The following is a 16554-nucleotide window of genomic DNA, read 5'->3' as shown; positions in this document are numbered from 1 at the left end:
CATTTCCAGCACATATCTATTCATCACTGCCTGTTTAATTATTTTTCTGCCCAGAATGAGAAGCTACCCAAGTGCCTTGATAGTTTCTGCTGATTAATATGAGCCATCTTTACTTCAGACAGAGGAAAATCCCTTAAGGACTCACAGTTATGACAAGGGAAAGGTTAAAATACATCATAACCTTGGGTGCCTTTCAAGAGATTCCTCTCTGATTTTATGAAGCTCATCATTCCCTAATGTGACCCAGATAACAATGTCTAGTGGGGGAAATTGAAGATATAAATGGAAATGAAGTAAGAGAATCTTCATCTAAAGGAATAAGAAAAGTATTATTCTATAACTGATTGAATGAGCCCAGAGGACTATGTATTTGAAAAAGGGGGGAAAATGATAACAGTCATTAAGAATTTCACTCTGAGCTATTGCATTTTTCATGGGCATACACAATTACTGATTTCATTATTCCAAAGGCTGCCTTTGATTAACAATAAGTGAAGCCTTTTAAACCAGAATGTGTCACATTGATTCTTCGGCCAAAGACTTTAGAAGATGAACACAAGTGGAGGGCTGGGTGGGGAAGGAGGGGGGTATCCATTTTAAAATATTGCTCTTTAGGCCTAGTTTTCTCCAGGACCGAAGGCATGGGCTTCTCAGAAGATGGTGGTTACGCTCCTGAATTCTGGGCTTTAAAGGCATATGTAGAACAAAGTCAGCTGGAGGGGTTCTCTAGGCTGCTGTTTCCTGAATATTCATTATTATTTCAGGGCATGAGATCAGGCCACATTTTCCTTGTTCATCAATTTCTTGGAGGATATGGAGCTTATAGGATGTATCTTAGATATGGAGCTGAAAAGGGCCTAATCAAAACTCTTCATTTTGCTGATGGGGAAACTGAGGCAAAGAGAACTCCCACTGAGGATTCCAGATTTGGAGGCGAAGGGAACCTTGGGGATCCTCTTATTTTACAGGCCAAAAAATAAGACCCCAAATCTTAGTCTTGAGGGGAACCTGAGAGGCCATCTAAGTCAAACTCTTCATTTTGTAGCTGAGGAAACAAAGGCACAGATAGATTAAATTAATTATTATAGGCAATATGGGTAGTTAAATGGCAGAACTAAGATTTAAACCTGAATCTCATGACATTAAACTCAGCAGCTATTTTCTACTGGCTATAATGAGCTGAAAAAGATGATGGGGCTTATCAGAATCTGTTCTTTTTACTGAACCATCAGCATCACGCATGACAGGAAAAATGGCAAAAGGACCTGTGGATTCCATATTGCTATCACCTGGTTCTGTTAATGATATTTTGTATTCCCACGTCTAAGACGTGTGTCTAACTCGAGATCTAGAGTTTCCAGGCTCATTGTGGTTCCAGAGCCTCCCTCTTCTCCCTTATTTTATGGAAGAGAACCTTAAAAGACCCATAATGATGTAGGAACATAGTTAAATCAATTGTCACACATTAACATGATGGAATACTAGCATATAATTAGTACTAACAGGCCATGGGATCATAGATTTCAAGCTAGATGTCAGGACCTCAGAGGCCATTTGGCCCAACCCCATCATTTAAAAAATGAGATAATTGAAGCCTTACTATTTGAAGACTTGCTCAAAGTCATTTGGATAATAAGTAGCAAAGCCAAGATCTGAAATTGGAGTCTCTGGCTTTAAAACCGTCATTCTTTACCCAGCTGTACCACACAACCCAAGTATACAAAGAAATCAGGAAAGAGCTGTCTGAATATTAACTACATCATAAAAGGAGAAAAGTGGATGAGATTGAGTGCACCAACAAAAGAAGTATTTAGAAGAAATGGCTGAAAAAAAGGTCAATTTATAATTAATTTAAATGTAAGTAGTTATTAAGCAAATTTTGTTGGGTGCTGGATGTTCATGGTTAATATTGGAATAAATTTTTGTAAAATGTCCTGATTTGAGCTCCTGGTAAGGAATCTGTGCCTGGTGGTTCATGTGCTGACCATCTCCATTTCTGATCAGGGCAGTCATTAGTGAATTGAATGGAGCTCATGGGCTCGTTGCTCCCAGGACAATGCCCTTCCCCATCTAACGAGAACAAAGCATTCCATGAGTGAATGGGGCTATAAGAATGGCGGCTGCAACGCCATGGCTTTACCAGGTCTTTGTCGCTATCCTTGGTAAACGTCTTTTCCTTTTCATCCTCATTTTTTGTCCAGCTGTAGGAGATCATGTAGTTCATGAGTGGAGGGTGGTAGATGGTTTCTGGCTGGCTCCAGGTTACCAACAAGGCTGTTCGGTTCACTGGATGAACTTTCATGTTGATCGGTGGAGTGCTACATACTAGGCAGAAAGAAGAAAGATCTCAGAAACAAATTACCTCCTTCATTCCACTTTTGTCCCACTCCCTCCATCTTGCCCAATGCCAGTGCTTTTCTCATTTTTGTTAAAGCCAATGCAATGACTCTACTTCAAAGAAATAGCACAATAGGGTCAAATAATGCTGAACTTGGAAGCAGGAAGATAATTCAAAACTAGCTCAACAGCTTTGGTCAAGTCACTCAACTTTTCCGAGTCTCATCTGGAAATGGGACCAATAGTACCAACCTCACAAAGTTATTATGAAGATCAAGCAAGTTAATGTATAGAACCTTGTAAAAATTAAAAAAATAATAATATAAACCTGGAATCAAAACCACAGAGTTACCTTGGACTTTTCCCTCATTATAGATGTGCCCCATATTCATAGCTCAATCCTTCCCCTGTAATTTCTCTTTCTCCTGTCTGTGACCCTCCTTTCTGTGACCATTCTGTTGCTCACTTGTTGAGTCCTCATAACTTTTTACCTGGATTACTATAGCAGCATCCAAATGGTCTCCCCACCTCTCATTTCTTTTCCCCTCTAATCCATCTGGATGTGACCAGCAGCTTGGTCTTCCTAAAGAAAAGTTTCAAATAAGTCACTCCCCCACACAATCAGGTGATTGCCATGATCTGCACATTAAACCCAAACATCTTAGCAAGGTGTTCAAGGACCTATCTTAATTTCCAATCTTATTTCCTACCATTCCCCTATATGCTAAACAGGCTATTTAGCATTCTCCAAATACACTTAAAGCTGTCACTGTACTATCTACCGTAATGATGGAAGGATGTGTCCTTGTCCTTCCAATTCTTCCTGGTGATATTCCACTTGTCCTTCCAGTCTAATCTTAAATACTTTTATCTTCTGGAAATCTTCCCCAATAGCCCCACACTCTTAAACTCTCTCTCCTGAAACATTTTCATGGTACTTAAATATTGCTTTTAATAATAATCATCCACCAATCGATGATCAAGCACTTTATTAGGTGTTTGCTATGTACCTGGCATCCTACTGGATCCTGTAGAAGCAAAGTAAGCTAGAAGCTTATGTGAAGACAAACACACAATTGATAGAGATGTATAAAGTCAAGATCACCTTTTATTTGTGGTACTAAACCATTTTGAGAAGGTGAAGGGGTCTTTTTGGCCAAGAGGGAGAAGACAGGTAGGGTCTCTTTTAGGGAATCACACTTGATCTGGACTTGAAAGGAGCTAGGAATTCCAAGTTACTCAGGGGAGAAGAGTACCATTCTGGCATTGGGTATGGCCAGTGCAGAAGCAAGAAATGGAATGGCACCCAGGAAGCAGCTAGAAGGTCTATTTGATTCTGTTAATACATGAAGAGTGAAGCATAATAAGCCTGGAGAGGCTTATTTCCCAACAAGGTTATAGAGGGCTGAAAGTGCCAAAAGAAGAGACTGTTTTAGCCAATCTGAATGGGTTTTTTCTTCAACCATGTATTCCTGACTGATAAATAAAAAAAAAAAAATTCTGCATGTACCAACTACTAAGAGACCTGACTTAATTCATGGTATACCCAAGTCTTTTTAAATAATTAACAGACCATATTAAACAAGGGTAGGCTGCTTAACCCACTTCTCACTACAAATTTCGACAATCCACCCATGTTCTGTTCTCAGGGCCATCCATGTGAAACATAAATGGGAGGGAAACTCTTTTCTGTCCCTCCAAGCTCAAAGGATCTCTGTCTCTAAGCCCTTGGCTGCGCTGTGGTGGCCAAGGTCAGTTTCTCCCACATATCCATCGACAAATCGAGGTTTGGCCAGAGAGAGAGAGACCGGCTGATGTGACAGAGGGGAGAAGGGAATCAAGTAAATTAATGAGGCATTCCCGGAGCTCTGCACATCACTGGAGAGAAGCAAGTTGTCTGGCGGGCAAAGAGCATCCCAAAGAATAACGTCAGACAGAACTAGGCAGGAAGAGGAGGCAGAAGTTACAAGCAGGGCACACTAGATGGCAATAACGGACTAATAAACAATCTCATCTCCCGAAAGGTAATTTGCGGTTCTCTAAGTTCTGAAGTCAGGATGGAAAAAGGGAGCAAAGGTCTCTGCAACCTCTTTCTAACTATTTTCCTGAACTAATGAGACCTGTCCATGGTCCACCTTCTGAGCCGTGTTGTCCATTTGGCCCATTCCAGCTCCTACTTCTACTCACGAGACCTGTCCATGGTCCATCTTCTGAGCCATGTTGTCCAACTGGCCAGTTCCAGCTCCTACTTCTACTCACGAGACCTATCCATGGTCCATCTTCTGAGCCATATTGCCCAACTGGCCAGTTCCAGCTCCTACTTCTACTCACATTGTTCTTGGTTCTGGAAAAGGACCCTGACAGGGAGGCAATAACATGACATGCAAGTGAATTGGATTTAAATGAGGGAGGGCTGGAGGAGGTCACCTGCCTCAGTTTCTCCTCCAGAGCCCTCTGGGTCAATGTTCCAGTGGAGCAGGATGCAAAAGGAACAATGACAAACTTGGCTTGTCATTCCTACAATGGATACTACCCCTATCATTCAATTTCTTTCTGATTAACCCCTTTTACTGAAATTTTCACCTCTGGCCTTACTGGACTAGAGAAACTGGGGAGCACATGCATGTGCTTCCCAGACCAGTAGGCTGTTACAAAACATAACAAAAATGTCCAGATGCTTTGGAGATTATTGTCATTGTGTGGTGGAAGGGAGAGATTTGGCTGGATCTGGAGGCAAAGAGATTATGCTTATGTCCAGTCACTGCCCCTTAGTGGCTATTTTCTGGCCAAGCTGCTTGGAAATAAAGGAAATACCTACACATAGTAACGACTTCCTGGGGACAGTGAGGTGGCCCAGTGGTTAGAATCAGGAAGGCAAGTTCAAAGTCAGCTTCAGGGGCAGCTAGGTGGTTCTGCAGTCAGGAAACCCGAGTTCAAATCTAGTCTCAGACACTAACTAGCTGTATGACTCTGGGTGAGTCACTTAACTGTTCCTCAAAGCTGCCCATCTGTAAGATGAGCTGAAGAAGGAAACGGTCAAAGATTCTAGTATCTTTGCCCTCAAAGAGTCACAAAGAGTCAGATGTTACTGAACATTGACTCAATTACAACTTCTTCACAGGATTCCAGTAAGTCAATAATATGTATGTGTGTATGCTTATATACAGTAGATATATAGAAATATGACACATATGAGTACATATCCATTCATATGGATATACAGATATACATGCATTTATGTATACATACACATATACATCTATAGGCAGAAATTAAATACAACATGCACATAAAATACATGGATATATGTATAAAGATACAGGTATATACATGCCCTATATAGATATTATGTGCACATGCACTTCACTTATACATATGTACTATAGGCTATTCCCCAAATTTTGGTGTGCTTTTAAACTTCAAACAAATATGTAGTCCTTGCTCTCTGAGAGTCTCCATTTTATCACTGGAGATAACACATACAAAGGTTCATATTCACATACAAAATAAATGAAAGGTCATTTTAGGGGGCACTAGAACTCTAGAAAATGGCCTTGAGCTGAATTAAGAGGAAACTGGGGCTTAAGAGAAGCAGAGGTGATACCCATTGGGCATCATGAGGACCCAGATTGGAGAAGCAGGAGAAAGTGCTTTGCTCTGATTTTGGGGAGGTGTGTGTGTGTGTGTGTGTGTGTGTGTGTGTGTGTGTGTGTGTTTGTGAGAGAGAGAGAGTTAGGATCTAAACTTATATATGTGTTGGCTACAGCATTTTCAACAAAGCTCCTACCAAAGACATTAGAAAACTTGGTTTCTGTCCAGACTTGTTAGGTATGCTTTTCTCTCATTACTTCTAGGTCAAAATCCCTGGCTTCCTTCAAGACTCAGATCAAATGACATCCCCTATGGGAAGCCCGTCTCGGTTTTGCCGGTCACAGGCTTTCTCCCCTAATGCTCTCTTCCATCTACTATTCCTGTGTTTTGTATGGACATATTTATGTACACATACATGAGAAGTTAAGCTCTTTTGAGGGGATGCCTTTTATTTTGGCCTTTCTTTGCATCCCCAAAGCTTAGCACAATGTTTGTCAAACAGTAAGCATTTAATAAATACTTGCTGATTGATTGGTTGTATTTTACAGTTTATTAAAAGGCCCCTGACATTCCTCTCTTATCAAGTGAGCATAAAATTCATTTCCTCTGGGGACTCCATGGGCATGAACAGCCAGGATTCCCTTTATCAAACATAAACAGCAATTTCAGCCCTATGAACAAGACTGAGGAATTACTAGTCCGTGTACAGCCTGCAATCCACCATGTAACATGTGGACTTTACCTTCGCGTGATGTTTGACACTGAGAGGGAAAAAAAAAATCCAACAGGATTCCTGACATAAAAACAAAGCTTTGGCTCAGGGGCATCAGCTAGGAACTCTTCCAAGAAAACCCCAAAATAAGCAAGTCCCACACGGGAGTTTTAAAGCTATTAGGGACATCTCAGCAAACACTGCCTTGGGAAAATAAAAGGCTAGACCATGGCGGGAAGGGAACAAGAGTTTATTATGGGCCTACTGTGTGCTAGTGCTTTCCAAATATTATCTCTTTGGATGACATTACACTGAGGCTCAACCAGTCTTAGATTCAAATATTGCCTCTAACACTTACTAGTGGTGTGAACACAGCTATCTCACTTAAACTCAGTGTCTCCGTTTGGAAAATGAGGTTATCATATTAGAGTATATCCTTATAGTATACTGACTTCATAGGATCATCCTGAAGTTCAAATGGAATGATCTCTGAAAAGTTCAAAAGGACTATAAAAATGAAAGCTGCCATTTCCATTCCTGATTCAGACCACCTTCAGCACAATAGTCAGATCCATCCTCACCCACCCACCCCAATAATGCTGGAGGCTACTAAGCCTCTGTCTCTGGCCCAACTCATTAGCCATCCTATAGGGCCCACCGCCCCGCTTTTTAAACAAATCTCCCTGAGGAGGAGTCCCTTTCACAGGTGCCTGATGATTTTCCTATAGGTGTTTGATTACTTTTCGCAGGCTTCTGATACGATGTGACTTGCCCACTTGGGGAATTTGCCTTTAGTGAACTGACTTTAATTATGATCCAAGACTTTGTTAAATAAAAAACAAGCCACAGCAAAGAAACTCAGGTCCCCAGCTTCTAAATCAGTTCCTAAGCTATTTTCTCAGGTGCTCTCCATGTAAATGTTTCTACTATTTTAATATTGGAGGTTAAGCTAACATGATATACACTCTGTTTGAAAGTCACTGTAAACTCAGGAGTCTTTTCAATGCTCTGAAGTGGGTTGGTCCTCCCCCCTTCCTCCCCCCCACCCCCCCAGGCACATTTCACACTTGAGACATTGTTCCAGATATTGATCCAGACATAGAGGGACAGCACTCCCCAAGTGAAGCAATTTAGTCTTGATTCCCTATTTCACCATTCCTGACATCATAAGTGAAATCAATGCCTCTTGCTGGACTTATGAGCTTCCTGCTATTACATGGCACTCTGGGATTCTGTCAAAGGATCCATATTGGTCTCAGCTGGTGTCATTGTCTGGGGAATTCCATGGACGAGTGAGTTGGGGGAACCCGGAAAAGTGAATGGCTTCTTAAATAAAAGGTTTTTTTAAAAAAATTATTCTTCCTATAAATAAGTTGCACTCATGCTTTTTATCTTAACATAAGTTATTTCTGGAAATACTCCAACCTCACCCCCTCAGACTACTGAACCTTCCATTGGAACAAAGAAAAATAGCTAAGTAACAAACACTTAACACCGTGACCGCATCTGAAAATGTTTTCTACATCAGTCCTAGTCGTTTCTTGTCTTTCTGCCAGAAGAAAGAAATGTATTTTTCATTGTCTGTTCCCTGGGACCATTCTCGCTTTCTTTTAATTGCTCAGAGATCAGTTTTTTTCTTTAAAGTAATCTTTTCATTTATTTTCTGCCCTCAAAATAGGCATCTGTTGAATGTGGGCTGGGCACACCGAGCAATTTCATTGGATTATTGCTATTAATGATCATTTCTGTGATTTAGACCTGTCATTTCAACTCGCTGTACCAAGTACACATTAGCACCTGCTCTGTGACTCAGTCTTGGAGAACTTGGGAGTGGAAAGGATCTGAGAGTGAAAAGGAGATGCTCAGGATTGACCCCAGATCTTCTGAATTTTATGATCAGTACTACTACACTCTGTTGGTCTTCATACTTTATGTACATTTACAGCAATCACTATATATATTATTGTTTTGCTTCTGCTTATTTCTCTGCCTCAAATCAACAAAATTTCCCATGTTTCTCTGACTCCTACTTAGATAATTTTTTAATCCACACAAGAATATCCCATAACATTCATATAACATTTTTGGGAGGGTTTTGGGAGAGGGGAGCTGGGCAAAGGGGAAGTTTCCATGGGATTATGAGTGCCTAGAGGATAGGGATTTTTTTTTTTGTCTTTTATTAGCATAATACCTGGCACTTAGCAAGTACTTAATAAATATATGGTTACACTGGTTGTTTAGTCACCTTTCTTGCACCTTCTGAACTGATATTTTCCAAGGCTGAGCCAAATCAGATCAATAAAGTGGTTCTAGTTCACCTGTCTTCCCACTAGAGAGGTTCATAAAGAAACACCAGATGTTTCAGGAGCCTGCGTAGACTAGCTGGATGGCACCAGTCTGCTGTGAATTTCACAAAACTACTCAATAGTCCTTAAGTCAGGAGGGGGAATCCTCTAGGCAGAATCCGAAGAAATGGCCTGGGGACAGTCTTTCATATTTGGAAGGACAATATCAAAGTGGTACTGGGAATCACAAAACACCCCAAAGCAAGCTATGTACAAGTACAACTTTCAAGTCCAAAAAGTCTCCTGGCACCTCCCTCTTCTCCATCAAGACGGTGGAAAAATACAAATCCTGAATTTCATGGATAGAAGCGTTTTCGCTGGGAAGAATTAAAATGACAGCAGACTGTTCACAGCTGTTACGTGATTTTCTCCCGGTGATGTCCTTATTTGGGGAAGAGGCAATTTAGCAATAATCATTTTCAGTTCACACATTCCCCCTTCTTCATTTTTTCCTTGTCTGCAAAATGGGGATAATAATGCCAACCTTGTAGAGATGTCACTGGGATTATTATTTAATGTTTTCCAAGAGCTTGGAAGGTGAAAAGAGCTCTGGGTGAGTGCTAAGCATTATTACTGCCTCATGTTCACAGATGTAGCTCCTGTAGCCACCTCTTATGGATTCCCTTCATTGTGTGAATTATCTTTTGTGTAATAAAGTTTTCTCTCAAATTCTCTCTTTTCTTGAGGCTTTCTTTAGTCTCTGACAAAAGAGATTTACATAGCTTCTCAAAGTTCTTCCAGGACCTCCAGATTCTCTGTCTTGGAAGAGAAAAGCTCTTGGAACAATGGAAAGAACATTGCTTTGAGTTAAAAGAACTGGGTTCAAGTACTGGTTCTGTCACTTCCTTTCTCTAGGACTTTGGGGGAATCATTGCATATCTGGGAATTTTCTCTGGTTAGCTATAAAACAAGGGAGTTGGACAAGTTGATCTCAAAGGTCCCTTTTAACTTTCAGTCTTTGGTCTTCTGAATGAGTTTAATTATCACCCTTTCATAACTAAAAAAGCTTACAAACCAATGTTTCCTAGGTATTCCTGAAAATATGCTCAAAGGGCTTGTCTTTCATGTGTTCTTGGGGACAGCTGCCATTGCTCCACTCTGCTTCCAGCAATCCAGAAACTGTGATGAGTTATTCCACTGAGACCAACAATTTGTCATGGCTATGGTTATGCCTTTGGCATAAACACATTGGGCCATCTTTAATCCCTTTCCTAAGTTACACCAGACAAGACTTTCCATCTTTAACAACCAATCTATGGGCAAAGGGATGTCTCCCTTAAGCCGAATGTGACATTTACCCCCCAAATTTTGGCAGGGCATCTTATTTCAATGGCATAGATAATTCTTGTTGAAGATACTTCTTTGCTGATGGACATCAACCCCTATGAGCAACTGAAACGCTTAGAGTTTTTGCAGGGATATTGAAAGTTTAATCAAGTTGGCCAGTGTCATACAGCCAATATATGTCGGGGGCTGAGCCTGAATCCAGATCTTTCTCACTCAAAGATCTGCTCTCTATTTATGATATCCACACTGCCTCTCTTGCCTAAGGTTATACAACGGCAAAGTACATAAGTGGAAGAGGCAGTGATAGAGTAACTGTAGATAAATGTGCCATGGGCATGAGAGTTTTCCTCCTTGGGACTCAGTTTCCACATCTGTAAATGGAGAGAGTATGATGAGATCATTGCTATGGTCTCTTCTAGTTGTAACTCTCTATGATTCTATATCATGATTCTTCCTGGGAACTAACCAAAACATTGAATTTTACCTTTTTTCTTTTGTATATACATAGAATCATAGCCTATGAGTAGGAAAAGATCTCAGAGGCAGAATAGTCCAATCCAATCCATTCCGAATTTGATAAAGTGGGGTGGAAGTCAGAGGGGAAATGAATTCTTAGAATTATTTTCTGGTTCTTCTTCTTCTTTTTTTTTTTAATTGAGCTGGGTCTCTCCATTATACAAAGAGCAAAAGATAACACTTCAAAAAAAGGATACGATAAGATATGAAATATTTATTTCAATACCCTTTCTACTTTCCAATGGGCATGTGTTCTTTTAGGATACATTTGACAGTTGGCTATTTGGTCTTTCCTTGAAAACACTCTGTGAAGGGGAGTCATTACCTCTTGGGTTATCCCATTCCCTCTTTGAATAGGTAAAGGCATGGAAATTATTCCTCATATTAAGCTGAACTCTCCCTGTTGGTACCTTCTATGCACTGCTGTCCATTGTGCCCTATGGGGCCAAAGAGAACAAATCTCTGTCATAGGCAATTGTCCTAATCCACACCAACAGTTATCATGTCTATGTCTCTGCTTTTCACCCAATTCTTTCCACTAAACATCCCAGTTCGTTCAACCAAATGTCATGTAACATGGATTCTAATTCTTCCAGTGTATGTTTCAGGAACAGAACTGTTTTCCCATAGTGTCCAGTGGAAAGGGTATTGAAATAACTATCTCATTCCTTTGAAGCGGCTCTCTTTTGCTCTTCATGTAAGAGAGACTCAGTTTAATTAAAATCAAACCAAACCAAATCTACCAATCAAACAAACAAAACCAACAATAGAACTAGAGAAACTAGAACTACAAAATAACTCTAATAAGATTCCATTTCCCCTCTGACTCCCACCTTGTTTTTCCAGGACAAAGGTTCTTAACTTCTCATATCATGTTATTTTGGTCCTTTCCTACCTACTTCAATGCTTCCTTTGGTTTTTCCTCTGGAAGCCCAAGGAAGGTGATGGGTGGGGTCTGTGTCCTGGTATTGTTCAGTTCTACCCTGAGGGAGGTGGGAAAGCTCTCTGCTCCTTATCTTTCCATCCTCATCCAAGGAGTCTGCTCTTCTGCACGGGAGAGGAGGTTGGACTAGCTGATCCCTAGAACCCTTTCATCTGTAAGTTCAATGCCACATAATCCCCATTTCTATATTCCCTGGGCTTTTCCTCAAGGCTTCTTGGCAAAGTGGAAAAGGTGCTGGGCTGGAAGCCAGAATCCTGGATTAAAGTCTCAGATTTGGCCCTTGTCACATGTGGTAGGATATTCAGCTTGCAAGAAGCCGTACCAACAGTTTCTCAGGATATTTTATCTTTTGCATAATGATATCCAACCCCTCAGCCTGGGATATGCACTTACCTTCTCTCTAGTCTATGAAAGCTTTTTTTTTTTTTTATTCTTTCCAGAGTAAGGGTAGTAAATTCTTGAGCTGAAAAGTCGGGGCAGAAACATAAGAACTAGGACCTGATGGAGCTGGGCTGAGAACATCTCAGCTGGGACAAGTGAGCGCTGCAGATCCTGGGAGGGCTGGATCTCTTGGCTGCTTCTCTGTGCCCATATGCTCTGCAAAGCGCAGTTCCCAAGCTGGCGAGGTACCGGCCCCGAGTTGTGGCTGCCAGGCAGCAATGGGTTTTAAACGGGAAATGTGCTTTCCCACTGAAAACGTTTCTCTCCAGTGGGGTGCCTTTCCTGGTGCCAGACCAAGAGCACTAACGCCACATGTCTACCTGTGCTTGAGCTCACCTGTTAGTAGTTTTATGTCCTAATGGAGACAGAGATCAAAAGTGTGATGGCAGGGAAGATCCTTGCATCTACTGAGCCAGTACCATAGAGCTAAACTCAATCCTGCAAAAATGTGTTAAGCTTCTGCTGTGTGCTAAGCCCCGGCAGCTAGTACAAATTCAAAAGCAAGCCCTGCCCTCAAGAGGATTACATCCTACTAGAAGAAAACATAGGACAAGAGATTTACTACTGGAAGGAACTTTAGAAATCATGAAATCCAATTCTCTTATTTTACAGATGAGTAAGTGGAAGTTGAGAAAGGTTCAATGATTTGCCAAGCCAATCAAGACAATGATTTGTCTTGAAAACATCCACTTGAAAATTTTTAATACAAAATAATTGAGGGGGGAAAGGTGAACTAGAACACCTGGGAGGAGCTGGAAAAGTCTTGAGTAGGAGCTAATAAAGGGCTCTCCAAAAAAGTCCTTAAAAGGACTTGGGAATTTTAAGAACCAGAGATCACATATTCTGTGAACATGAGTGTCCAGGAGTAAATCAGGACTCAGCAAAGACTACTGGAAAATGCAGTTTAGCCTAGAAGGAAAGGGGGGATGGTGGAAAGCAAATAATGGAATATGTAGATCCTAACTTATAAGTCCTTGGGTCCCCTACAAGGACCTTGGAGAGTATTCTTTCTTTATGAATCCTTTGTAATAGGTAAATAAAACCATTTCCTAAAACATGAAAGCATCAAAGATTCTATTCGTGTTCCTTATCCTGGAGGTGAAGAAGAAAAGCACCATGTTTGTGTTTGTTTGCAGAAAAATCAAGGCTAAAAGCAGGGTAGATTAAATCTGTCTCCCAGTAATTTTACTCTGAGGGAGTGAAGTAGATGGACATAAACATTTAGGGTCTTTCCATTCCAAGTCCTGTAAAAGAGGAACACCAGTGAGACAGTCCCATTGAAAGAAAAGAGGGTTGTTCCTTTCTGGGGGCTTCTGGTTAGTTTTTTTTAAAAATCAATGTTTCTATTGCTATTGATGAGCACCACAGTGTTCATAGAAATATAACCCTTGGTCAAGGAAAGACTTTTGCTTCCTCCCCTATACAAGAAATAAAAATATCAGCAGAAGCAGAATTGAGTGGATCTTTCTGGAAATCATCTATATGCTACTCATTAACTAAGGGAGAAGATGGGATTTAGAAATCAGGTCATGTTTATAAAATGGAAAGATTGAAAGCTCTTCCATATCTGTGCTCAATTTCCACGTCGCATCACTAGAACCCAAACCACAAATGTCTCCACTATTTCTCTGTTATTACAATTCTTTCATCTCTGAAGACAATTCTGAGATCACCATATTCAGGCCTAATCTTTTCCCTTGGTTCTAATCACACATCAGCAATAAGCCTTAAATAGAACTCATCATCTTCTGTCTGAACATAGACTTCTTCCAAAATCTGATGAGGGCTCTATCATCCTTCCAGTAACTCAAGCTCACAAACTAGGAATTTAACTTTTCCCTGTCCATTGTCCCCATATTTAACCACTCTTTTTTTGTCTACTTCTAAGATTTAAATATATATATCTCAGAATTGTTTTTACATGTAATTTGGAAAAAAAACAAAATTTAATTAAGAATAAAAAAATATATACTTGTTCCCTTCCATCTTCTTTCCAATCATTTCTTTCTGTGATATGACAATGACTCTGGTTCCAGCCCTCATTATCTCTTGTCAAGTTTATCTCACAAGTCCACTTTTAATTTCACTTCTTCAGGTGTACCACACTTCATTCCCTTTTGTAGTACTCTATATTCCAGTCATGGTGGCTGACATGTTTGTTCCATGAACCCCACTTTCCATGTCCCAGTTTTATGAGTTTACATCCAATGAATGGGAAGTATTTCCTTTTTTACTTCTATTTCTTAGAATTTCTAGCTTCCTTCATGGTTCAGCTCAAAAACTCCCTCCAATGGAAAGATTTCCCTCCTTCTGAAATGTAATGAGTTGTGAGAATGTCTTTAGGCATATCTCACCACTTAAGAGCTCTAAGAGAATTCCTATCAGAGATCAATTCTTTGTGCACAATGAAAGAAGAGAAACCTTTAGGGATAATGGAAAATTTGCCACACATAAGAAACTTCATTCAGGGGAGAAACCTCTAGAATGTAATCAATGTGGGAAAGCCTTCAGTAACATTGCAAATCTTAGGAGGGATCAGGGACTTCACACTTCAGAGAAATAGTTTGCTTGCTGTGTGTAGAATCCTTCCACAAAGAATAGAAAAACTCATGTTCTAAAAAACGTATACTGGAGAGAAAACTTTGAATGAAATTTGTGTGGAGAATTCTTCACTGCCTGAAGAGTCATAAGCGAATTCACATTGAATTGGGAAGAGTAAAAATACTTGGGAAAAAATCTCCTGCTCTATTTTACAGTTGAGAAAATGAGGCAAATAGAGGTTAAGTTACTTTTCTAGGGTCACACAGTTCAGATATGAATTTAAATTTGACTCAGGTCTTCCTAAGTCCTCATCCATTTTGTTCCCTAGCTGCCTTTAGATATATGTTTGTCTGTCTGTCTGTCTATCTATCTATCTATCTATCTATCTATCTATATTAATGAACCGTAAGTTCACCCAGAACAAGGACTATTTCTTATTTTTGCACCCTCAGCATCCAGCACAGGGCCTTGAAGCTTAACAAATGCTTCTTGGAATGTATTGGATCCAGAGTGAAACCACCTGAGAAAGCGGTATTGTTCTGAGATCCCAAGAGCAGATCCAGGAAGGCAGTGACCATTTACGTCTAAGTGGGAGAGGGCTGTTCATCCTCAGTGACCATTTCTGAACCCAGTTTGAACCTTGAATTAAGTCACAAACAGAGGATACTTAACCAGAGCAGTTCTCCACTGAGCATGATGAGTAGTAAAAATTTTCTAATACCCTGTGGACCATTCCAAAGATAAGCTTCCAATTCGATCATCAAGAAAATCAAGCATGAGATATTTTAGGATTTGTCTCCAAAGCCTGAATTAATGATAGTGACTGTCCTTTGTACCTGATGGAAAGAAATGGTACTTAGTAACATTCCTTGACTTGGTTGGGCAAAGGCCATTCATTGGCTTTCAGTTGATTTTTCACAAAGTACTGATTGTTGGGTCCAAACCCATTCATTGATAGTAGTTTCATTTTGGTTTCCAACACCATGATTGGGGAAGGGGAGAAATTTGAGGTTGTAGAAGTGATATTAATTTGCCCATAGAGAAAAGGAACCTGTGACCATGCTCTCATTATTTTTAAGCAGCTGAACAAACTAACAACTGCCTTGGTTACTCAATGATTTGTGATCAATACTATGTGCTATGTACTGTGCTGGGCCTTGGGGTTACAAAGACAAAAATTAACATGGCAATAATAGTATTTATCTAGTATTTTAATATTTTCAAAGACTTTTGCCTATATAATTTCATAAGAAACAAATTTCAGTAGAAATATGGAGAATACAATATGCATATGGGAAGTCAATATAAAAACATATAAAAAGGGAAACAAAGGAATTTCAGGAGGGAGAAAGCACTAAAGATTCCTAAGTTGGAGATAGGCATTGGATAAGAGATGGAACTTGGGTTGTGTTTAAAAGAAGCTAACATTTTTGGGCCATGGCAGTTGAGAGAGAGGGTTCACAGCCATGCAAAGGTCCAATGCCAGGAGATGAAATGTTGAGTATTATACATGATAAAAGTATTAGACCAGTTTGACTGAAATATAAAGAGTGATGATATGGAATAAGGCTGGAAAGATAGAAAAATAAGCAGGAGGTTTTCAAATGTCAAACTGAGGAAGTAATAGGGAGCCATTGAATATAGACTTAGTGCAGATGTCTTTAAATGGATCTGTGGATGGCTTTCAGAGCATCCAGAAACTTGGATAGGTAGAAATTGCATCTTTATTTCCTATATATTTCCTATATATTTTCTTTGCAATTCTATGTATTTAAAAAAAATACATTCTGTGAAGGAGTCCACAGGTTCACCAGATGGTCAAAATGACAATTGCATTGAGA

The 16554-nt window shown here is 40.0% G+C and overlaps 1 protein-coding gene across 3 annotated transcripts in view; it reads right to left on the bottom strand.

Moving 5' to 3' along the window:
• Positions 1-16554, bottom strand: part of PTPRG (protein tyrosine phosphatase receptor type G) — a 786314-nt gene that overhangs the window by 133580 nt on the left and 636180 nt on the right. For all 3 annotated transcript variants that reach the window (XM_051980013.1, XM_051980023.1, XM_051980032.1), the window contains exon 9: positions 2141-2325. In XM_051980013.1, the coding sequence (XP_051835973.1) occupies positions 2141-2325 (185 nt within the window). The remainder of the gene's footprint in view (positions 1-2140; positions 2326-16554) is intronic.

The sequence above is a fragment of the Antechinus flavipes genome, chromosome 1, assembly GCF_016432865.1.
Source record: "Antechinus flavipes isolate AdamAnt ecotype Samford, QLD, Australia chromosome 1, AdamAnt_v2, whole genome shotgun sequence".
Lineage (NCBI taxonomy): Eukaryota > Metazoa > Chordata > Mammalia > Dasyuromorphia > Dasyuridae > Antechinus > Antechinus flavipes.
This window is presented reverse-complemented; position numbering and strand designations above follow the sequence as displayed.